The sequence below is a fragment of the Pleurodeles waltl genome, chromosome 3_1 (genome assembly GCF_031143425.1).
Source record: "Pleurodeles waltl isolate 20211129_DDA chromosome 3_1, aPleWal1.hap1.20221129, whole genome shotgun sequence".
In the NCBI taxonomy this organism is placed as follows: domain Eukaryota; kingdom Metazoa; phylum Chordata; class Amphibia; order Caudata; family Salamandridae; genus Pleurodeles; species Pleurodeles waltl.
The window spans coordinates 522,475,512-522,500,838 of NC_090440.1; the positions used below are offsets into that span (position 1 = coordinate 522,475,512).

At 42.5% G+C, this 25,327-nt stretch overlaps 1 protein-coding gene across 3 annotated transcripts in view; it reads left to right on the plus strand.

Moving 5' to 3' along the window:
- The window catches only part of LRRK1 (leucine rich repeat kinase 1), a 654,776-nt gene that overhangs the window by 541,690 nt on the left and 87,759 nt on the right, over positions 1-25,327 (plus strand). For all 3 annotated transcript variants that reach the window (XM_069222803.1, XM_069222801.1, XM_069222802.1), the window contains exons 24-26: positions 2,956-3,205; positions 19,947-20,113; positions 24,527-24,724. In XM_069222803.1, the coding sequence (XP_069078904.1) occupies positions 2,956-3,205; positions 19,947-20,113; positions 24,527-24,724 (615 nt within the window). The remainder of the gene's footprint in view (positions 1-2,955; positions 3,206-19,946; positions 20,114-24,526; positions 24,725-25,327) is intronic.

A 25,327-nucleotide genomic window follows, 5' to 3' on the forward strand; every position in this document is an offset into this window, starting at 1 on the left:
GTCATGCTTTGTGTAGAAAGTCCTGTTTGCACGATTGAGTACACAAATAAACGTTATACTTCATTCAGGAGTGAGTTGTGTTGTCATTTTTATTTCAGAATATGTTACCTACAGTAAGATTCAAGGTGCCACTTTACAAGGAACCGACTATCTTGCCTTTCTGTTCTGCCTGGATGCCAGAGACTAATTGAAACCCGAATCCCTTTTAAAGCCTATGCCCACCATGTGTATAGAGACAAAGGAGTCAACGTTGTCAGCCTTGTTAATGAAGGTTAATGCTCTAGTGTCTAGTTACAAAATTAAGTGCATTTATGAGGGAGATTCCATATCTATAGCATGGGACAAATGGATTCTGCAGATCACGATGCAAAAACTGCACTTTTGGATTCATGCAAATATCCCATTACTCCATCAGTAGACCTTGAAACTCATTTTAGAGGAACAGGAGTTCAGCCCTGACCTAAATTCTGTCGACTTTTCAGAAAGACAAAACAAATTGGGCTTCAGGATGACTATACTCATAGCCCCATCTTTGAAACTATAAAAAGTATTACCACAGTCGGAAGCTGCTAGTAATGTGAATTTCATTTTTCCATATAGAGTGTCAATTAACAAAAGTTATGTATACCCTTATCATGATGGCTGGGTAACTTACACAAGCTAGAAATATTAGTATATATGTTATGGTTGTTAGTAACATACATATATATTCCAAATAACTTCATGATATCACAGACAACACACACTTCAAGGTCTCAGTTTTATTGCGAGCAAAAACACCTAATACATTTCGGCCAGACAGCTTTGCTTTCAGATGAAGGGTAATCGACAAACAGTGTGTTATATATTAGCCTTCAATGACAGGAAGCAATCTCTCAAGACAAATGGTATTATAGAGGCGCCATATTGAATTGTCTTCCTCATACAAAGGCGCATATGCATGTAACCACATACTGCACTGACACAGAAAAATAACATAAAGTATGTGAAAATATACATTCAAAATATGATTGATTGAAATGTTGACTTCTGTATGATATCATTATGTCTGTTAAACGTAGTGCAGTCTATGTAACATGGGCGCCATATTGAACTATTCATCTTCATACATACAAATAGCTACATGTTATCATAGTGACACAAAGAAAGTGAAAACATGTATTCTAAACTAAGCATACTATTGAACTCAGTGCTGTGTATCTCCAATCCCCATCCCCAGACCAACCGCCTTAAAGATTCTCATTACCATTGTATTATATATACTACTAGTAAAATTACTTTGTGAACTGCAAAAAATCATAAACTTACATAAAACTGTAAGTTTACCTTTGTGAATCAGAACCACAGTGTTTAGTATTCCTTTCATGGCCGTGATATAGTTCTTCAGCTTCGTATAGAGGAGCATGTACTGTCAGAAGGCAAGGGTACAGTCCTCACCAGATTTGTGCTCCTCACATCCGAAGTCATTATGACTAATTACAAATGGCTATAATTTTGTTGTGCATGTCTGACTTCATCCTTTCTTTGATAGCAACCCAGCTCTTGTTTTGTTTATTTAGCCTCTCACTCAGCCTCAGCCTTCTACATGTCCGCTACAAGGCATATTCTTAATTGCTATTACTTCAGCTGGAAGAATGAGAAATTTTACACACTCAGCTTCCAACATGTGTGTTTTTCACAGAGAGCTAGGGGCTCGTTACGACTTTGGCTGCAGCGGAGGCAGCCCACCACAGTCCCACGTTGGGATGACCGCCAACGCGACCGTCCCTCCGCGGGATCTATTACCAGTTTCCCACTGGCCGGCGGGCAGAAACAGGTTTCCGCCCGATGGCCCAGCGAGAAACTCACCACAACATTGACTTTGGCTTGTAATCGAGCCGGTGGTAATGTTGCGGTACGTCAGGTGTGACTGTTGCACTTTTCACTGCCTGTAATTCGGGCTGCCCATGGGGGCCCCTGCATTGCAAATGTCAAGTGCATGGGCCCCCATAGGGCCCCCGACGCTCCCTTTCCACCAGCTTGTGCATGGCGTTCGGACCACCATGCAAAGGCTGGCGGAAAGGGGACTCATAATCCAGTAGGCTGCCCTGGCAGATTACGACCGCCAAGACCGCCAGAGTGTATGTTTGTTCTTTGTAACTTATTCACATAAAGCATGGTTAGGGTCTACATGGTTATCATCTTCCTTAATCTGCTTCATAGGCGTCTTTACTTGGTGATGTTGCCCAAGCTCACAATACGTATTTCTATGCTATCACCTTGACACGGAGAAAGCCTCTGACTGTCCATGAGTTTCATTTGAAAGGCTTGCTCACTCCCCTAGACTTGAACGTTTGGTTGAATCACTCACAGAGTCATTTGAAGGCGTAGACAAAGTGGGCAATTCTAACTGGCTTCATAGAAATAGATTTTGTTCCCTGTATCACCTCTGTCTATTTTATTACTTCAACCTCTTTCTCGATGCCTACCTTTACCTCTGACCACCAACCGAGTGTTATCTTAAGAACTGTTGGTACCAGAGCAAGACATATTTCAATGGGACCACATTTCTGGATGCTTAATGTGTACTTCTGTATTGTTTGGCATCATGGAGCCAGGACATAGCAGAAAATGGGTAATTAATGTGAAGTTGTTCGAAACAAGGTGCCCCAGTGTCTTGCCGGGCCACAAAAAACCTTAAGATGACACTGGTCCCAAACTGGGATAATCAGATATAAGATTTTGGCCATCCCTACACGTGCATCAATACCATATTCATTCTGTGTGCCACAGTATCATTAAAATACCACCAAAAGCCTAGGTAGACTACATTATTGTTAAATTCCTAGCTATACACAGAGCTCACCTACACTATTACTCATTACTATCGTTTGTTGATTAGGTACTTTTTTGATGAGTTGTATTGATTCTGAATGCTTATCTACTATGTGCCTATGTATCTCTCTGCTTTTACAGCACTTACCGCAACTGAAAGTGATGGTACATTGCTGCTGGAACAATACATCCCCTGCCACATCTGTTCATTGCCAAGCACTGTGCAAGAAGAGGCTGATGGGAAAGCAGAAGGCGGGCATTACTTCAACGTGGAAGACTGTGTTCTTAATGCTGTAGAACGGGATTACGTGACATGCCCAAATCATCCTACTATACCCGTCCCACTACGAGAATTGGTCCCAGAGCTGTTTATGACCGATTTCCCTGCTAGGTAATGTAAAAGGACTATACTTGAGGCATTGCTTGGAAGCTACTTGTTTCAGAAATAAACTAAATAGGGAAAAGGAAATTATTTTCAGCTAGTATAATTGCGTCCGTGGTTACAATTTTAAGGGTAAACTCAGACTCATGACTAGGGTAAGAAAACCGCTAAAAACTGAGAATGACGTAGATGAATGTGCATTTGGGCTCCCAGTTCCCTGCATTCCCTGTTGGTCTTTAGGGTGAGCAGCTCTATGTTATTTTTAATTCCACAGCATTTTTATTTGTGTTCAACTGAATTATTAGCTCGTTGATACAATCTGTGCTATTGTATTTTATTGATTCAAAAGATAACCATCTATATCTTTTTTTTTTTTTTTTCTAATTTCAAGTTCATTGGTAATCAGCCAAACTTCAGACTTTTACAGTCGGGTCCCAAGGCATTTTGTTTTTGAATTTTGTAGCACATTTGGATGATGACAGAGGTTTTTTTTGTTTCAACAAATCCTGCGCTTTGTGGGAGCAGCTGTCAGCCATATTTCTTGAGAGTTGTCTTGGAGCATGCCGAAGCAGGTCCTTGTACCAGAACTAGCTGAGTGGTCAGCCCTGGGGATTTGACTTATAGGGTGGAATCTCCACCGAATCATCATTACTTGAGACATCCTATCCCAAGATGAAAGTAATGCTTTAATGGTGGTTATATTGCAATTGTGAGTATCTGGGGTAAGCATTACAAGTCCCTTCAGTGTGAATACTTCCCAGTGGTACTGACAAAAATCCTGGCTCTGGTCTTTAGCTTTGCCACCACACTCTTTGTGGTTCAATGAGAGCCCACCCTCTTCACAAAGCATTTCCTTCTTTTTTGCTAGTCCTGGACTCAAGTCTTTAATCTGGACTCCTGGGAAAACAAACTGATACAGGTGCTGCAACCTTGTCAAAAAAGGTGTATCCTTGTAGGTGAACTCCCTAAAAACATCCATCCGCCACAGTCCTACGCCCATCTCAAAGCCTTTTGTTTTAATTTTCTAGTGTCCTGTAATGAGCTATTAACCTCAAACGTCCCCAACAACCAGGGCCTTCTAGAAGTTACGGTGACTACTTCCAGGGCCCTTCCACTCTCCAGATATGTTGGATACTACAATATAATCAAAGATTGGCATCAACCTGAACAGATAATCCCCCTGATGATGCCATAACCCAGCTGGTGAGAGGTCACCCTACTGTTGATTTATAATCTTTCATTACATTGCCCATTAATTAAAACAGAGGCAGTTTGTCTCCTGTGTGCAGCAGGTCAGCCACTGCCTTCATCCTGGGGCATCCTCCCATACGACATTTTTCACCAAGGATGGTGAACATTGCATTCATTATGCAATTAAGCTATTTCTCCCGTTTGTGCCATTACAATGTAACGAGGAGCCCTCAGCCACAGCATATTCATTCTTGATCAACTAAGGAAAGGCTGTTATCTCAGAAAGCATGTTTGCAACATATGCATTTTCAGTATGCAGGCTTCCTCTCAATACTACTCCTTGGAATACTCACCCAGGATGGCACTAAATTTAGATAAGTTATTGACCCTATTCTGTTGACATGATGCCTGGCTAAAGCCTATGTGTCCTCCTTTTCCCAAAAATGCTCTACTTGGTAGTCTGTGTTCAGTAATTGGGGTTATGCGTGGGTAAAACATGCTATGGCAGTAAAGCAAAAGAATGATTTAGTTGGCTCAACCATTTGTTGATTCCCTATGGTGTAATGAGCCCATCCACAATTTGTGATCTATTTCCATGTCTTTGAGCATAATCCATGCCTTTACACCCAGAGGGCAGAATTCTGACTGTGGCAGAACTCCTCTACATTCCACTGATCCATTGCTTTGTGTGAGGCTAGGATATACTGCACAACTGTGGGAGGTGGTAACAGAGCAACATATGTAGAAACGATCAAAAGTTACATATGACATAACTCACATGTTATCAGTGGATAGACTGTCTTCTATTACCAACATGCTCGCTCAGTTCACGTTTACAGAGTCTGATATTGGCCTTCATTTAGCTAGTGTCTTCATCTTAACAGTGAAAATAGAGTTGCAAGATACTTTAATAGGATAACCAACTTCAAGAAGGAATGTACGTTCTGAATATAGAGTACACACTGCTGTGAATGAGTAATGTTTGAAGAACAGCTTCCAGGTCCGTTACAAGGAAACTGCCTGTTCTAGCAGCTGGTAAGAGGAGTTGTCCTACGAAATTTGAGTTGCAGGGCCATTACAGATGACTTTTTCTGTATTTCGTGTGTGTCTGGTAAGGGACACCTTATGCTTCGGCATAGCAAAAGCTAACACAAAAGTGTACGTTTTGTTCTATCAGACCCCATTAGCTAAAAAGTATTTACGTATACAATTTTTCATATCGGTTATCACCTCCAAGAAGGTGGTCATTAATGGACTACCAAATTTTCTTCATGAAATTACTTATAATTAATTTTCATGTATTTCCCAAACTAGTTTATGATTTGTCACTTTCTGGACTTTCATGCAGACATTATTCCAAACTCACAGTAGTGCACTTGGTGGATGGTCTGGCATGACCTCATTATATTAAGTATTTGTAAGGATCACCACAAAGTTGAGACGTCCTCCGTGAACACATTTAAAAAGGCAATAATAAAAGAAAAGCATTCTCACTGATGACACCCTCATGTCGAGAGATCACCTACAGAACAAGGGGCATGCAAAAGCAGTGGCTACACAAGCTGTTTGAAGAAGTCCAACATTTTAGCTTCAGATGGTTCCCCGTCTAAATTTAGAATAATTTAATAATTTACGAGGGATTTCACTTTAACCCCTTTGCTGCCAGGCCTTTTCCCCCTCCTGTGCCAGGCCTTTTTTTGACTATTTGGGGCAGTTTGCGCTTAGGCCCTCATAACTTTTTGTCCACATAAGCTAGCCAAGCCAAATTTGCGTCCTTTTTTTCCAACATCCTAGGGATTCTAGAGGTACTAGAGTGACTTTGTGGATTCCTCTGAAGGAGGCCAAGAAATTAGCCAAAATACAGTGAAAAATTCGTTTTTTTCAAAATAAATGGGAAAAAGTGGCTGCAGAAGAAGGCTTCTGGTTTTTCCCCTGAAAATGACATCAACAAAGGGTTTGCGGTGCTAACATCACCAGCTTCCTGGCTTTCAGGAACAGTCAGACTTGAATCAGAAAACCCAATTTTCCAACACAAATTTGCCATTTTACTGGGACATACCCCATTTTTAAAATCTTTTGTGCTTTCGGCCTCCTTCCAGTCAGTGACAGAAATGGGCATGAAACCAATGCTGGATCCCAGAAACCTAAACATTTCTGAAAAGTAGACAAAATTCTGAATTCAGCAAGGGGTCATTTGTGTAGATCCTATAAGGGTTTCCTACAGAAAATAACAACTGAAAAAGAAAAATATTGAAATTGAGGTGAAAAAAACAGCAATTTTTCTCTACGGTTTACTCTGTAACTTCTTCCTGCAATGTCAGATTTTCGAAAGCAATATACCATTACGTCTGCTGGACTCCTCTGGTTGCGGGGATATATAGGGCTTGTAGATTCATCAAGAACCCTAGGTACCCAGAGCCAATAAATGAGCGGCACCCTGCAGTGCGCTTTCATTCTATACCGGGTATACAGCAATTCATTTGCTGAAATATAAAGAGTGAAAAATAGCTATCAAGAAAACCTTTGTATTTCCAAAATGGGCACACAAGATAAGGTGTTGGGGAGCAGTGGTTATTTGCACATCTCTGAATTCCGGGGTGACCATACTAGCATGTGAATTACAGGGCATTTCTCAAATAGACGTCTTTTTTACACACACACTTATATTTGGAAGGAAAAAATGTGGGGAAAGACAAGGGGCAATAACACTTGTTTTGCTATTCTATCTTCCCCCAAGTCTCCCGATAAAAATGATACCTCACTTGTGTGGGTTGGCCTAGCGCCCGCGAGAGGAAATGCCCCAAAACACAACGTGGACACATCACATTTTTTGAAAGAAAACAGAGGTGTTTTTTTCAAAGTGCCTACCTGTAGATTTTGGCCTCTAGCTCAGCCGGCACCTAAGGAAACCTACCAAACCTGTGCATTTTTTTAAACTAGAGACCTAGGGGAATCCAAGATGGGGTGACTTGTGGGGCTCTGACCAGGTTCTGTTACCCAGAATCCTTTGCAAACCTCACAATTTGTCTAAAAAAACACGTTTTCCTCACATTTCAGTGACAGAAAGTTCTGGAATCTGAGATGAGCCACAAATTTCCTTCCACCCAGCGTTCCCCCAAGTCTCCCGATAAAAATGATACCTCACTTGTGTGGGTAGGCCTAGCGCCCGTGACAGGAAATGGCCCAAAACACAACGTGGACACATCACATTTTTTGATAGAAAAAAGTGCCTATCTGTGGATTTTGGCCTCTAGCTCAGCCGGCACCTGGGGAAACCTAGCAAACCAGCACATTTTTGAAAACTAGAAACCCAGGGGAATCCAAGATGGGGTGACTTGTGGGGCTCTGACCAGGTTCTGTTACCCAGAATCCTTTGCAAACATCAAAATTTGGCCCAAAAAACACTTTTTCCTCTCATTTCGGTGACAGAAAGTTCTGGAATCTGAGAGGGGCCACAAATTTCATTCCACCCAGCGTTCCCCCAAGTCTCCCGATAGAAATGGTACCTCACTTGTGTGGGTAGGCCTAGAGCCCACGAAAGGAAATGGCCCAAAACACAACGTGGACACATCACATTTTTTCACAGAAAACAGAGATGTTTTTTGCAAAGTGCCTACCTGTGGCTTTTGGCCTCTAGCTCAGCCGGCCCCAGGGGGGGCAGAAATGGCCTAAAATAAATTTGCCCCCCCCCCCACAACCCCTCCCGGAAGCGACCCTTGCCTAGGGGGTCGCTCCCCTTGCGTGACACTGGCGCAAAAAAAAAAAATCCCCGGTGCGTAGTGGTTTCTGCCCCCTTGGGGTAGATTGACCGAAAATCGGCCAATCTGCCCCCAAGGAGGGCAGCAATGGTCTAAATACAATTTGCCCCCTAGGGGAGCGACCCTTGCCTAATGGGTCGCTCCCCATCTCTAAAAAAACAAACAAAAAAATAATAATTGCCCTGGCGCCTAGAGGTTTCTGCCCCCCCCGGGGGAAGATCGGCCTGATAACAATAGGCTGATCTGCCCCCAAGGGGGGCAGAAATGGGCTAAAATAAATTCTCCCCCCCCCCCCCCACCCACCCCAAGATCCTCCGGGAGCGGCCCTTGCCTACGGGGTCGCTCCCCTTGCGTGAAATTGGCGCAAAAAAAAAATCTGCGGTGCCTAGTGGTTAAAATCGGCCGATCTGCCCCCAAGGGGGCAGAAATGGTCTAAATACAATTCCCCCCCCCCCCCCAGGGGAGCAACCCTTGCCTAATGGGTCGCTCCCCATCTCTAAAAAAACAAACAGTTCCTGGGTGTAGGACGGGTTAAAAGGGATATTGTTGAACAAGTCTGACATATCCTGCAGATGTTCAAAGAATCACAGGTTTGTTTTGCCATCTGGCAAATCATAGGGTATAAGGCAGTAATCAGAGTGATGTAGTCGACACACTGTCACGGTATTTGAGCATAATGAGTAGTCAGCAACAAACAAGTTTAATCTTCTGTGCAGGCAGAAGAAAATTGGGTATGTCTAGGTTTGAAAGGTATGCTTGAGGCACAGCTTCAAAAAACCTGACATGCTTGCTGTTCTACCGTCCTGTAGGACCTGTCCCCTGGGTCCTAGTGTGTACACTTAACAAAGTAAGATGTGCTGTTTCTCGATGGCGTGGCGAATGCAGCAAGCTTTAAGGTACACAAAAGGACTACCGCACCTGCTGCCTGCACTTGTTTTTACACTTGGGCAATATAATGATTAGTTTTGTTTTGCTTGTAACTTGGCTCCCCTCTATATTTTACATCTATCAGCCCCTGCAGCATTGTTTATTAAACACTCTTAAAAGACGGCGAATATGAGACTATAGTGCATAATCTAAGTGCTGGTTGTTAGATTAGCTGTTCTATCACATCACGCAATCAGGTTTTGATTTCTAGTTTCTACCATAGGGTACCATTATCACCTGCTGACGACATCTATTTGGAACTGATGTGACAGAATCTGCATAGGTAAAGTGCCTGTAAGCAATGCTTTAAGTAGTTGCTGACCACTTTGTGTTTGTAGCTGTGAATTCGATCATCAGATACGACTTTCTACTAATACTACTCTAAATGCAGTAACAAATGCAGGGGATTATCAGAGAGAACCATTACAGGTAGCACAGCTTAAACCCGTGCCACACTAATATGTGCCTTGAATGGTGCAGACCCACTCCACATGGGCCCAAATTTCTCCCTTGGAGAATTCACAGCCCGCCTTGCCAAACAAGAATCTAAGCATGTAGGAACATTTACATTTACAGTTCAGAACAGAGATTGAAACACCGTTGGTACCTAGATAATTCCATGAACACTGACCTGGGTTAGCACTCAGAAAGATAACCCTTCTACCAGTATAAGCACTAGCCAGAGTTAGGATACAGTCCCAACCAGCACACCATGCCAAGATGACAGTCACATGCACCTGATAGACACTGGTGGCCTCCACCTAATATAACCTTGCAATTATCTTGATTTACAGATGGAATACGCAAAAGATATGCCTCTACAATCGATGTTAGAAGTACTCACTGCCACTCTGTCCCTGAAGACCTGCAACATGTCTAATGACAATGGGATTCTAATCTTAGCCACCCACACACCCTTCACAGACACAGTAAGCTATGTGTACCCTACCGTCTACCTCTAACCACAAGATGTAGAGTAGATACTGTAGTCTTGATGCTCCTCCCAATATCAATTTTATATAAAGTCCATTTCAGCATATATCAACTACCAATTCATTACCTGATCCTTGATCAACTGGACTGGCTTAAACTCTATGAAAGGTCTTATGGAACCTTGTTGGGAAATGGATGAGATAGACCTGGTTGCCAGCAACATACCTAACCACTCAAAACGAATCTGACAGGTATGCCAAGAACAAAGTGATCTGCTACAAATTGCTGGTAATAGCAGAACAATAACATAGTCCATCCATCCTGCATGTCCCAAATAGTCACATACTCTGAGTACTGCCATCCTTTAGTTACAAATGGATGACAATGATTCATCTTGGCACATTTCTTCAACCAACTTCTTATAATAATAATCATAAAAAGGAGCCCTGCAATGCAGTCTATCCAGGTATATCTCCCATCCCCATCAGTCTTTAGTCACACATGTTACCTCTGTTGGCACTGTTAGATGAGAGTGAGAGTGGACGACCTCCTGCAAAAGCCAGCTTAGAAATATGATCGAGAACACAAAATACAAACTACAAATTAAATAAAGGGACCTGACGCTCTAAGCTGCTAACAGAAATAAACTATTAAAATGTGAATCCATCTCTTAGATGCCCTCATCCATCACTCCTTAGCGTTGCATTCCTTAAGATAAGAACAGCACCTCGTTGAGCATCACACACATTATGGAAATGCTTCCTTGACAGACTCAAAGCAAAAACAGCACTCTTCCAACCACATGCTACATAGTGTAGCCTGTTACCCATGTGGACAAGCACTTTTGCACCATTTATAGGGGCAGCAAATGCTATACTAATTCAATAACACAGTATTAGGCAATGGGTCTAGTGATCAGTTCAGGAACCTGAGATCTCTTTTACTCTTGAAATGCAAGAGTGCACACTACAAATTCAATAAAAGTGTGTAGTTTTAAAACTCAATGGATTCCGAGATCGCATTCTTCTTATAAGTTTATGTAAACCACTTAGAGAGTGTAAGCATTGAAGGAGCGTAAAGAAGGGGGCAAGTGATCGCACCTTTCATTGCATATACCAATGCCAGTTCCCTGGCAGGAAAATAAGTGTTAGTGCATTACAGATGAGCAAAGAGGACCTATGTCACTTACAGACACTCCCTTATGACATGCAGTGTCCCTGGCTATAGCTTTTATCAATGGAGGGGCATATACCTTTGTATCATTACCTGGATCTAGAATCTACCAGAGATTTTTGCTGAGGAGTAAATACTACCAATAGAAGACACTTCTCTTTGGACTGAATGCCTCACAGTTGTATTTACCATAACCCTAGTTGGCCAGTCCTTGCTTACCGTGTACTCATGTTTATTAATAACTGTACAATCTTCTAATGCAAGGCTTCCCTGCAGGAGACGTTTTCCTTCTTTAGCAAGTATTGATCACCATGGTCTATCTGGCCTTCTTGATTCACAAATTAAAATAGAGCTATCATATGTAGTAGATCATTAAAATGTATTTCTATGACACATCTCTTCCTAAGACATATGCAGCTTTCTTGACAAAGTTTCTTTAAATTTTGTGTGGTTTAAAAGAAGCGAAAAGCAGATGTTTCTGGCAAGCACTTCCTCCAGTAAGCATGTTCACTGCGTAGCGGACTTTCCTCTCTCTTGACTCATGACAATGACTCATGACAGAAATCAACAAAGTTTGGTGTCTGTCTGGAGGGTAGACACCCCTTGATGATGCCATGGTGCACGATGGCGGACTGGGAATCACCTCTGCTCTGGTCTTTCTTATATTCTTGGCACCACCTAATATTTACAGTAGCGATAGCTCCCCTCTGCAGCTTAGCTTCAGTCTGGTGTCATCCTGGGAATCCTCTGCGTGGACCTATTGCAGCCAGGTAGAATCCAGGACCTACATATAGGATATACATGCAAAGGTAGGGTTTGTGGACCTGAGACCTATAGCAGTGTTATCAAAGTAACTCAAAGACCATACTCAAGGTGAGCAAGAAACACTACCAAAGTTGCCATCTGTGCCCCTGAATCCTGATGTTCAAACGGGAACACACAGACGGTAACAGCAAGGGTGTAAATCTAAATTAGACAACAACAGTTGATGAGGATCTAGCATTGAGGAGTGCTTAACAGAAAGGGAAAACAAAGGCACACTTGGCAGAAAGCAAGTAACAAACCACACAAGAGCACTGGAAGCTAAGACAACAGGAAAATGAATGTAGCAAATTAGAAACCGGAACTAGGTAAATGGGAAGAAGGCAAGCACTGTGAAAAGATAAAAGGGTAAATACAGAAGTAGTGATGATTCAAGGATACACTTAAATAGTGTTGGCTCAGGAATCAAGGGAGCACTGAAGGCAGTTCAAGTTCAAGGAACAAGGGTGCATTAAAATAGTGCTAGCGCAGGACTCAGAAATTAAATCAAGGCAGAACTGCAAGCTGTGCTCGTTCAAAGAACAAGGAATTAGCTACAGCTCAGGATTCAGAAATCTTCAGGAAACAACGATTAACAATAGCTTAGTAACTCTGGAAACAAGATATCAGTCAGTTGGGAAGAACACTGCTACAATGACTAACACCAGATTGATGGAAACTAGGGCTTAATAGAGCCGTCTGTTAACACATGCCTCGGGCTAGCACCTGCCAGCCACAGGTGGGTCGATTTCCTTCACCTATCCTTGGCCTGCAGTGGAGGAGACAAAGCAATGAGAAGGGAATTCTAGGTATTGGTGTTTTTAGCAAGAGCAGACTGGCTTCCTCAAAACCCAGCATGGATCTCAAATGAATGACATTTTCAAATTAAAGTCCGAAAGGCTGGAATTCACTACACAAATATAGTATAAAGTCCGGAAGCCTATTTGAATCCTGGAAAGTCCCACAGGTATGCCCCCTGGTAGGGTTTATGAGAGGGCAGGGAGCGAATCATGATAGAACCAGGTTTCATTAATGAGTAGGCCGTCTAGAATGTTGTCTGTAATGAGATTGTGTAAGGCTTGACATGTCTAATGGCTGGCTGATGTGGCATTTGCCAGGCATTAGTGTGGTTTTTGTGCTTATGTGGTGTCCACTGGTACACTGTCTGATTTCAGTTTGAATGATTAGAATGTAGTGTGTGGTGGGTGGAGAGGCATCACTGCGTCTTCCATTTGGAAGATGGTCCTCTGCCAAAGAGCCGGTTCAGGTTCTGCTTATGTAAACTCATTGGTTCTCATTGTCCAAATGCAGCAAGGGTGTTAAGAGTTTGGCAAGGCAGGTGGGCCACCAATTTATAACAGTTTGTCTGCTCTGACAAACTTTAAATGCCCCTTGCTTCTTGTTATTGATGACCAAACCTTTATTGACTGGTCTGATCATTTTCAAGTCTCTACTTTTGCTTTCTGCAAGCTAAGCATGCAGTCAAATTAAAAAGGAGATAATATATTTTTATGACACAAAAAATATTGGCATCCGCATCTTGGCAATCACTGCTTTGAAGATTATTCCTAGTATTATGCACTTTTGCACTTTCACAGTGTTAATGGCACCACTACTTACCTTAACAAGTGCATGAATGCACTTTGAAAACTTGGCCCTGAAAAAATGGAAGAAAGAGATCTGAGGCACCTGCTCCACAGTTCTTTGTAGAGCTATAGAAATTAATCACTCCTTTCACTAATCTTAACAACCTTAGAGATGCTTAAGGAATGTATGTAAGACACATAATTAATGAAAATGCCTCTATTAAGAGATCCCTAACCATCTTTGCAAACAACCACCCTAGACACCTATTCTTTGTATTTGTAAAGTCAGCTAATAATCCCAGCCATCCTTTACCTACAAATATCGACAGATGAAATGTGAAGAATGTCCTAAATTCTGAGAATGTTAAATCCATTGGACTTGCTTTGCGTGATTCACTTTAAAATTCCACTACCAACAACAAATCTTGGAACATATGGTGGAACTTCAAAGAAATTGCTGAAAGATACTTGATACAACCATAAAACAGGTAAATGCCCTCAAACAATTCCACACACACCTTTTTAGCAGTTATCACTAAAGACAGACCTTTGCTACCAGCTTCTTTCATATTTGGTTTATGGGCTAATCTAGTTAATTTATCTCTTCTACAAAATATCTTCCCAGACTCCCTTAAAATTGGCCTAGACTCCCAAATGCTGAAGTAACCCATAACAGACGCTGAAGAGCTCAATAACGTCCGACTTGTCAGTCTGTGGTCTTCTCTTCTTCCCTGAGTTCAATGAAAGAATAAATGCACAAATAGATTCATGGAATGAATGCATTTGGTTTTGCAAATTTCTAACTGTTTCCCCTCGGGTCTTCTAAGTGCTATAGGAAGGGAGCAGATTTCAAGAAGAATGAAGAAGGACTAAGCAAGTGGAGACAGCCAAGATTGAAACCCTTTTTCTGAAAGATGAGATTTTGTCCAGTTTACAGACTCCCGGATGCAGTGAGTTCCAATATCTGACCACAGGGAGGGATAAGGAGAGTCCAGCAATGCGGGTATGCTTGATCCAAAAAGCAACAGAAGACAGGAAGGTATAAGAGCACACAACGGCTGATTGCAGGTAGATTTGGAACCTATATCTGAGGTTCATGGGACCCAAGTTGTGTATGGCTTGAATGCAAATCATTTTAAGATGGAGCGTCTGGTTATTGGTAGCCATTGGAGAAATTCAAGACGATTGACAATAGAAGCTCAAGGAGGAATATTCTGTACTAGTCGGGCTGCAGAATTCTGCACAGCTTGGAGACAATGAGATGCATAACAGGGTTACAGAGAGTTGCCATAGACTAACCAAGATAGTATGGTGGCCACCACAAAAGATGTCCTATAATAGACAAGAAATAGAGGGATGATTTGGCAAATCATACAAAGGTAAAGAAGCAGGGTACAGTAATCTGTGTGATTTGGCCAGGACAGAAAGATTTGAGTCAAGTACAAAATCCATATTGTTGGAAGATGTGGCAGAAATATGTGTAAGGCCAAGCTCTGGGGTCCACCAATCTGGCAACCAGCTGGGTGCACAGGGTATAAATCTGGATTTTGTTTTCAGCTTCAGGCAGGTGGCTTGCATCAAACCGGCAACCACAGTCATAGAACACCGGAATAGTTCCCGTTTGTAGACGATGTTCTTACTAATCAAGACAATGATTTGTGTGTCATCAGCTTAGGACCTAAATGTGAAGCCATTTTAGGGTTTGGGGAGGGTATGGGTTTCTGGGTGGCAAGGTCGTTTTAGGGTGGCTATGGGTTTTTGGGTGGCAAGGGTGTTTCTAGGGTTTAGGATGGGTATGGGTTTTGGGGGGGGCAAGATCGTTTTTAGGGTTTATGGTGGGTTTGTGGTTTTGGGTGGCAAGGGTGTTTTTAGGCTTTACGGTGGGTACGGGTTTTTGGGCGGTAAGAATATGTATATGTATACATATATACACACACACAAATTTAGGGATTATACTTACCTCCTAATTTTTTGCCACACATATGCCTTTACCATGCATGTCTTAACAACATTTTAGTTGTACAGGGATGCAAGGTAAAGGCATATGTGTCGTAAAATATTTCGTTGCAGAGGCATGCATGGTAAAGACACATGCATTGTAATAACAGGGTAGTAAAGGCATGCGTGGTAATGGCATGCATGGTTATGTCATACAACTCTCCTCCACTGCTCTCTGCGCCACTCTCTGTACCATTCCTTTGCATGGTTTGTTAAAAAAAGAATGTTATTTTCAAAAGGCTTCTCCAAACTGGCTATGACTAGTGGTCCTATTTTACCAGTGACTACACCACTTCGCTACCTATCGAAATTGTTTACAGCCTTAAATTCCTCTCATTTCTCCTTTGCCACTGCTATATTCCGGCTCTCAACAATTCTGTTTTACTTGCTATTCTATCATTCCTCTTGTTGTACTATTTTACCCTAATCTTCTAGTCCCTCCCCCACTTTACCCTTTTTTCCATCTCCATGTTAGCCTTTCTAAAGCATAAACCTTTTGATCTTACTGCAACACACCTGTTACAGCCACCTTTCCTCTTATGTCCTTTAAAAACAGGCCTCTCCAACTCACTAATCTTATTTCCAGTCTTTTAATAATATGCCTTCATATGTTCAGCTTTATTTTTTGTCTTATTACACACATGCAATTATTAGTGTTTAATTAGCAATGTTCATTTTACTGTCCTTTTGAAAGTTTGATGTCCAGCTATAAAGTGCTCTAACGTTTGGGCCCTGTTTATGTTCATAGACAATAAATAAAGAACAACTAAACCTTCTAACTATAATCACGGAGGAAAAGTTCTACAGAACAACTTGGTCTGTCATAAGAAATCATTTTATCATTTCACCCAACCATGGCTGGCTTAAGAGCTGGTGGCGCCCGGGCCAAGAATAATTTTTGGTGCCCCATGACCTCCTCTGATTCCCTCACTACCACCCAGCAAAATTTCCCCTCATCTCTCCATAGCCCCTCTATCACCTACATTGAATTTGCTTTAAAGCACTAGTTAAGGCTGGCTTTACTACTCTATTCAGCTAGCCAGATAAAATACAGATCTGTTTTTTTTGCAGCAGGTATATTAATCCTCTGCCATACTTTATGATGAGTCAAAATTGCCACTAGACAATACTCGATCTTTCTCTAGCAGGAACATTACTCTCAAAAGTCATCTTGATATTTTTTATTGCTGCCTGAAAGCTGGACGCACAAGGAACTCTGCAGCAGATATTTTTAAATTGTAATTAATTGTTACACACAGCACGCCTCCTGAGGTCAGCGCCCACTGTAGTCACAACAGTCGCACTGCCCTAAAGCCGGCCCTGCACCCAACTGATGTGCCGTCAAGCAAGTGTGTAAAATCAAAATCACATAATGAATTGCATTTTGATTCGGAAGATTTGTGCCCACCCCCGTTCCAAACTACTGCACATACTATCAGCACAGAGTAAAGCCAGACTTCAAGTCAACCAAATGTGAATTGCATCCGCAGTTAGCACCATCTTGAAAAGAGCCATCAAATGTCTATTGCCTACAGAACTAAAGTTGGACGTTCTACGTGACAATCTTACAAATCTACTTTGTAAGTTTCTGCACATACACCAATACATTCCACTTCCACTGGGCCACCGGATCATAGTCAATGCTGTTCCATTCTATTAGGGCAGGACGACCATCGCTAGGTTTCACTCCGCCACAGGCAGAGAGATCAAACCATGAACCGTAATGCACAAGAAGAAAACTCTGTGTGAGGGGGCCTTCGTTTTTTGTTTTTCAAAAACATACTTCCGATTTGCCTGTAGGTTTTTGGAAATTATAATTCTTTGCAGAGTGGAGCCAAAACAACATGGCACCCACCTGGCAAAATGCTCTGTCTTCAGAGCAGCCACTGCACCGATAGTTGGTGTGAAGCAGTGAGTTCCTATCAATATGTGGCAGGCGGTCCTCCACCAGCAAAATGGAGACCAGGACCCCTGTTGTCCTTGTGTGCTGGTGTTCCCCCTGCCAGTGTGTACATGGCCCCAAAATAAATTTTAAAGATGATCCCATCAAGAATGGAGCCCTTAGTTTGTGTAGGTTTGCAGCATTGTTGGATACGCCTGTTGTCCATTAATAAAGGCGTAAACAAAATGACACTTCTGGCACTTGATTCTGTAGTGGTGTAGAGTGGCAAAGAGTGCATTGGCAGAGAGTAGAGTAGTACAGGTTAGAGTACAGAGGTGTAGCATGAAGCGGCGTAAAGTGCAGCGGTGTAGAGTGGGCTGGTGCAGAGTGCAGTGGTGTGGAGTAGTGCAGAGTTGGGTGCAGTGGCGCAGAGTAGAGTGGCGTAGAGTGGAGTATTCATGGTAGGCTATCTGATGGGCTGCGACCTAAAAATTTGCTGATTCGTAAAGTGTTCCTTGCATTGCTCAGTACAAATTGTCATTTGAGCTGGAAAGAGGTAGAACACATAAAATCTGATGTTGGAAGCATTTTGATTTATCATTACTAAGATCAGAATATTAGGTCACAATCAACTGGAAGCATCAACATCTATCATAGATTTTCTGGGGGGCAATCAGAGCCCCTGCATGTGTGCAGCTCTTGAAGGAGTAGTTTCCAGGTAGTTTGAAGGTAACTCTGTTTTCCATTAATAGTTAGAGGTGAATTTAAACCTTTACAGATGACTAATCCATTAATATTAAAGAAGTTAAAGGAAAGAGTAACCTGGAAACCATACAGCTTTACAATTTTAATTTTAAGTGCAGCAGCAAAGCAGAAGCCCGTTCCCTGACAAGAAACATTTCTTCTACCTTTATACATCACCTGTTCCCAGGGTACTCATGCGCATCGTTCAGCAGAGGTAGCTGGGGTGTTTTTCGATTATGTCAGTAGAGGAGAGCTTTGAGGTGTCGCTCTGCCTCTACAGGCCTTTCTGATGTGGTTGAAGAGTCGTCATTTTTGTACTTTGATCAGTCGATGATTAGAATTGTTGTGTCTGCAGTGCGGTTACTCCCTGCCCTTTACACTTGCAGGCCTTTCTTGCGCAGTTTATGAAACTTGTGTCAAATATTGGTGTATGTGAGAGTCATATATTATATAAAGCAAGTCCCAGTGAGCGGATTACGTTTTTGTAATCTGTACATTTATTAATCTTTCGTTTTTATTTTCATTTTATCATTTGGTTGCTGCCTAAAACTGCTGGCTTTTTTGAGGTTTTGGAAGGAAAATTATGTCTCTTGGTGTTACGACATGGTGCTAAGGATAATCATAAAACAGGAGCTTACAAAACAATTCCATATAATGGGGAAAATGTGGACTTTGTGCACCGTTTTCTTTTGGGGCACCAACTTTTGCCCAGGAGGGATTTCTTATTGTTGCAGATTCATCTTCTATACATCGAGGTTTAGGGCGAGGTCTTGTGGTACAGTTACTGCATGTAGTATGCCCGGTTGACGCCCTTTGCAGACATGATTCAGCTGGAATAGAAGCACTTCACAGGACTATTTTGCGTTAATTGTAGACCGCACTTGTAACAGTGAATTTAATATTCAGGGAATGATTCCCTGTCGGAGGCATTTTTGCGGTCGGTCTAATGGTAATGTATTGATTACATCATTAAACCGCTCAAGCACCTGTATTTAGTAGTTGGTGTGATGTTGGGTGTACAGTACTCACTAGAGTGACCACCCCCCTTCTTGTAATCACAGACAATATTTATATTACTGGTCTTTCATATGCCAACATAATCCATTCTAGAATGGTTGTGGTCTTGGCTTGCTTTTAATTAACTAATTAGACAAACACACCTGTAATCACTGATTTCTTGATTACATTTCAGGACTGGCAACAGTGTCCATGATGACGTGGAGCTAGGCTGTCAGTCATGAAAGATGCTCCTCAAAGGACAGCTGCCATCCTACTAAAAAGTACATCTGCTGTGTCAGGGTGGATGGGTCTGCCTGTCTCAACTGTCTTTCAATTAATTAGTAACCTCCATTTTTTGAGTGGTTCCTCTTCACATATAATAAATATGACTGGACACTCATTCCGATTCTTTTCTCGCCCATAAGTGATCTGAAAAGGGTCAGCTGTTAGTTGCAGGTGTCAGACAAAGCTACCATCATCCATGGATACCAGAGATGGAAACTGTGCTTTTATTGCTTGGAAGATAGGAGTAACAGTAGTACAAACTGACAAAACGAACGAATCTATGATAATTCAACCTATGTAGACATTCCAAATAAATTTTTTACCTATTTCTTGTGGTGATTGAAAGTTTCACAGGATGTTACCATAAATAATTCAGAGCAACAGAGTCCAGCCATGGGACAGTTGTACAGTGGTCAGAGAAATGTTCAGAGTTAAATGTTGAGGCTTGCTGAGTTTTGTGTGATTTGTTGCAGGCTGTTTCTGGAAATCAAAGACCTGGAACACAATGAAAGTGAGAACAACATACTTGGCCAAGGAGGGAGCGGGACAGTTATCTATCGAGCACGTTACCAAGGGAAGCCAGTGGCGGTGAAGAGATTCCTGATCAAAAAGTGCCGGAGCTCTGCTGACACCTCCATAGGTATGGCATCTTCCTGCTCAGTGACACACACTATATCTCTGTAGGTATGACATTGTCCTGTTCAGTAACAATCTGTACCTCTAATAGTGTGACTTCGCACTGCTGAGCAACACACAGCATACCTCTGTAGGTATGGCATCATCCTGCTCAGTAACACACTCTACAGGTGTGGTATCTTCCTGCTCAGTAACACACTCTATACCTCTATAGGTATGGCATCTTCCTGCTGAGTAGCATCCACTGTACCTTTATATGTGCGGCATTGTTCTACTCAGTAACACACTTTGCACATATATAGGTATGGTATGAGTGAAACACACTATACCTCTATAGCCATGGCATCATCCTGCTTTGTAACACACACTCTGGGGGTCAACCGCCAGAAGACCGTACCGCGGTTGAAAGACAGCGGCGGTCATTCTGAGTTTCCCGCTGGGCTGGCGGGCGACCGCCAGAAGGCCGCCCGCCCGCCCAGCGGGAAACCCCCTTCCACGAGGATGCTGGCATGGGCACTGCAGGGGCCCCCAGGGGCCCCACGACACCCGTTCCCGCCAGCAAGGTTCTGGCGGTCAAAACCGCCAGAACCAGGCTGGCGGGAAGGGGGTCGGAATCCCCATGGCGGCGCTGCCTGCAGCGCCGCCATGGAGGATTCCTCAGGCCAGGGGAAAACCGGTGGGAAACCGCCGGTTTCCCTTTTCTGACCGCGGCTTTACCGCCGCGGTCAGAATTGGCCTGGATGCACCGCCAGCCTGTTGGCTGTGCATCCGCGGTCCCCGGCCCTGGCGGTCTATGACCGCCAGGGTCGGAATGACCCCCTCTATCTTTATACGTATGGCATCGTCCTGCTGCGTAACACACACTATACCTCTATAGCCATGGCATCGTTCTGCTCAGTAACATTCACTATACCTCTATGAGTATGGCAGACGTAAAACACACTATACCTCTATAGGCATGGCATTCTTCTGCATAGTAACACATGCTATGCCTCTGTAGGCATTGCTTGCTTCTGCTCACTAACAAACTCCATACCTCCATAAGTATGACATTGCCTTGCTGAGTGACACACAATATGCTCCCATATGTGTGGCCTTGTCCTGCTCAGTAACACATGCTGTGCCTCTACAGACATGGCATTCTTCTGTTCAGTTACACACTCTGTAGATATGGCACCATCCTGCTCAGTAACACACTCGGTACCTCTATAGGTATGGCATGAGTAAAACTATGCCTCTATAGGCATGGGATCGTTCTGCACAGTAACACATTCATACCTCTATAGGCATGGTATTGTTCTGCTGAGTTGCACACTATACCTCAATAGGCATGGTATTGTTCTCCTGAGTTCCACACTATACCTCTGTAGGCAAGGCTTCATCCTGCTCAGTCCCGCACACTATACCTTTATAGGTATGTCATCGTCCTGCTGAGTAACACACCCTATACCGCTATAAATTTGCTCAATAACACTCTCTATACCTCAGTAGGCATGGCTTTGTTCTACTCAATAACGCTGTAAGTACCTCTGTAGGTATGGCATGAGCAACACACGCCACATCTCTAAAGGCATGGCACTGCTCAGCACAGTAACGCACAGTAGAACGGTTTAACAGTGCCCTGCTGAGTAACACACACTCACACACTCTGGCATTGCATGGTATTGGTCTTCTAAGTAACACACTCTGTACCTCTATAGGTATGACAGAAGTAAAAAACACTATACCTCTAAAGGCATGGCACTGTCCTGCTGAGTAACACGCACTATACCTCTATAGGTATGGCATCCTTCTGCTCACTAACAAGCTCCATACCTCTGTAAGTATGCCATTGTCTTGCTGAGTAACACATAGTGTTCCTCTATATAATGGCATCGTCCTTCTCAGTGACGCACAGCTTCTAATCTTCCAGTCTTTACTTTTTACTTACAGTTTTACTGTTCGTATTATCTGTAGTCCACTTCAAATATTTTTTTAAAAGAAAAGCAAAATAGATGCACTGTTTCCAGAAATCTGCACACAAGTGTTGGCTGGCATTCAGAAAACTCACAGAAAGTGAACTGTTCGTGAGTGTTTACTGCAGAGAACGTTTAACCTTTGCACGTTAGTTCGTTGAACACCTAGAGCTTGCGTTTCTCTGCTTGGAACCCCTCTAGGGGGTCCCACTTAGCTCAAGGCCAATGAATATCTCTGAGATATGGACGATTGTTTGTGTCTGGATAGTGCAACAGCTCCCAGATGACGTTTTCTCTGAGGACCCTTAGTGTTCCCGGCTGCCGAGGGCCTTAAGCTGTGTGAAAAAACTCGAGTTCGCTTCAGAAGGCCAACGGATGCGGCAGTGGGTGGCTGTCGTGTCTGTGGCAGCTCGCTTCCTGTTTACTTGAATACATTCTTTGGTGTGATGTACCAGCCGCGTGCAAGGGAGCTGTCAGCAGAAAAGCAATTTGTTATTGGACAGCGAGTTGCTTCTATAACCTTGAGACGATATTAGGCTCTCAGATAAAAAGTTGCATGTTCAATCCAGCACCTAAATGGTCAAAGAGAAAGACCGTGGGTCGTATACAAAAATTGATTGCCCTACTATCACCCAAGCAAAGTCTGACCACATTTCAAACTCCAAGGATGTGCCTGCTCAAATAGAGGTTCCGTAAGACTATCAGAGTGGCCAGAGGAAAGGGTGCGAATCTTGTTCCTCCATGAAAGATAAACATTTATGAAATAGAGATGAATGAAAGGCTAAAGTAAATCTAGACTCATTATAAAACAAATAACATAAGGGATGAATAACATCATAATAATAAAATAAATACCTCTACTTAACTTCAGAGTATTTTTTTCACATTCACTTAATTTGTATCGGCTTAAATGTACACTTAAGATATTGTGTCTAACATATTGAGGTTGTCACAAGTTACTTACGTTTTCTGTCGTCCTGTTGTCTCATTACAAACATGAAAATAAAACAATTTATACTTCTCCTCCCTCAGATAACTCTAGCCCTACACTCCTAGAAGAAATTAAGAAGGAATCCTGTATCAAACAGACCCGGGCACCAAATCATGTCCCATTCAGGACTACAAAAAGCCACTCTTTATCGAAAACCAAAAGCTCCAACATGAACACTCCTCTGCTCTGGATACTCAACTGTTTCCTCTTCGAGACACCGAGTAGCCTTTCATCTTGATACAGTATAGACTGTGATACCAACCAGAATCTATCCTGGGCATACACACCTTAGTCCTTGTATCTAACCAGCCATTATTCTCAAAAGAGACCACATGCTCCCCTTGATGCCAATCGCCCATTGACCCTAAACACTACCACACATCCTGCAATCCAACACCAAGGTAGTCTCTGCATATAATGTGAAACATCCACAGGTACAATACAGTCTCTTTAGTCATTACCAGATAACCCATAATTCTACATACTAAGCAGCCCCTTTACATTTTATGGTAAACAGTTTCTTTCCTAAGAGTCTTGCCTACCTTCAGATAGTATTCAGTCAAGCTTCTAATTAGTTAATACAAAGGACCAACAAAAATGTTTGGCTTCTTTTTCATACATCATGGTCTACAGCTTACTTTCTTATAGTTTGCTGCTGCCACTTCTAACTATCCTGCACATCATACAACCTATGATACATACAGTATGAGAATATAAGTCTCCCAATCCCATATCTGGTGACATGCAAGTCTCCACCTCTTTACTTAGCAACCACAGCATTCTTTATGTATTCAAACAACTGCTATGCATACCACAAACCATACAAAACTATTTCTAGTTACCAGATATCTGAAGCAGTCCTCCTCACCTACCTTAAATCACACAGAGGTCCCTATCTTCACACTAAAGTCTATACTCCTTATAGAAATCATTTGAAGCCAAAATACCTACTCAAGACCACATAAAGTATCTCCACCTGCAGGTCATCAGTGCCACGCCAGGACCTCCAAGTGTGACGAGCAGTTTATTACATCTAGTCATGAACACAAATTCTCTATAGCTTTGGGCCATATATATCCAACCATACTGTTTCATTTTCATAAAGATCAAACGTAAAGTGATTTGAAACTAGATAAACAGCCTAAATAGAGACATAATATGGTCTTTGAGGCTGCATGCTCCAATACAGCCCTTCCTGAAGCATCGATTGCCGTGATGGTGTCCTTTAAACCATGAAACAAGTGTTTACAATTAGAGAGAACTAAACAGAAATATTCATTTATTGTAAAAGATCCAAAACTTCTTTGTATCGTTGGTGACTATCATGGTAACACAGATTTTTTCACTCATACAAATGAGTCTGTTTAATTGTCCCCAAAGTCGATGGCTTTTATTAACTGAACAGTACAATTGACTCCAACTGCCAAACTGCTACAATGACCACGTGTCACATTTATATTGTTGACGCCAGATACCATGTTCAGGCACTTGCAAGCCATGGAAGCCATGCGGAATTTTTCTGAGTTCCGGCTAGAGGCCAGCATGCTGCACTCCTTGACGCACCCTTGCATCGTGGCCCTCATTGGGATCTGCATCCATCCTCTGTGCTTCGCCTTGGAGCTGGCGCCGCTGGGAAGTCTCAACAGCGTCATACTGGAACGCTCAAAAGGTAACCTTTCAACTGTTTTGTCTTGTTTCTTCTTCATTAGACATAAATATATGTAAATATTTGGACTTGACTTTCTCCCTCAGTTATATTGGGGGCACTACTGGTATTTTGACAACTGTTGGTTTATTCTCGGTGGCTGTACTTTCAAATTGAGTAAAATACTGCAGGGGACCAGCATATCAGAAGAAAAGACATGGGTGATGCATGATGCGAACATTAAAAGAACAGTAAAAGAGTGATTAGCATGTGCCAGCCAGGAAAGGTCTACCCCAATAAAAGCCTATCAGAAGAGAGTTGTCTTAGTCTCCCTAGACTCTGTCTTTCAGTGATGTTTAGTCTCCGGGTTCTTTAGTTGTAGGAGCCTGCCTCCTTGGTTTCTCAGCTGAGAGTGTCAGTACCAGTGGCAAGATTAAAGTTTGCCCGAGAGTCAGTGAAGAAGTCTGGCGTGTTATCTGGATGGCTCACATTCCTTATGCAATGTTCTCTACCAGTGTTCACTAGGCCTCTGTTGTCTACCGGTACTACCTAATTATACCCAGGGTCGGGTCCGATTTGCACTCCTTAAAAAAAAAAAAATGAAAGGTTTGCCCACATTTCCGGTTC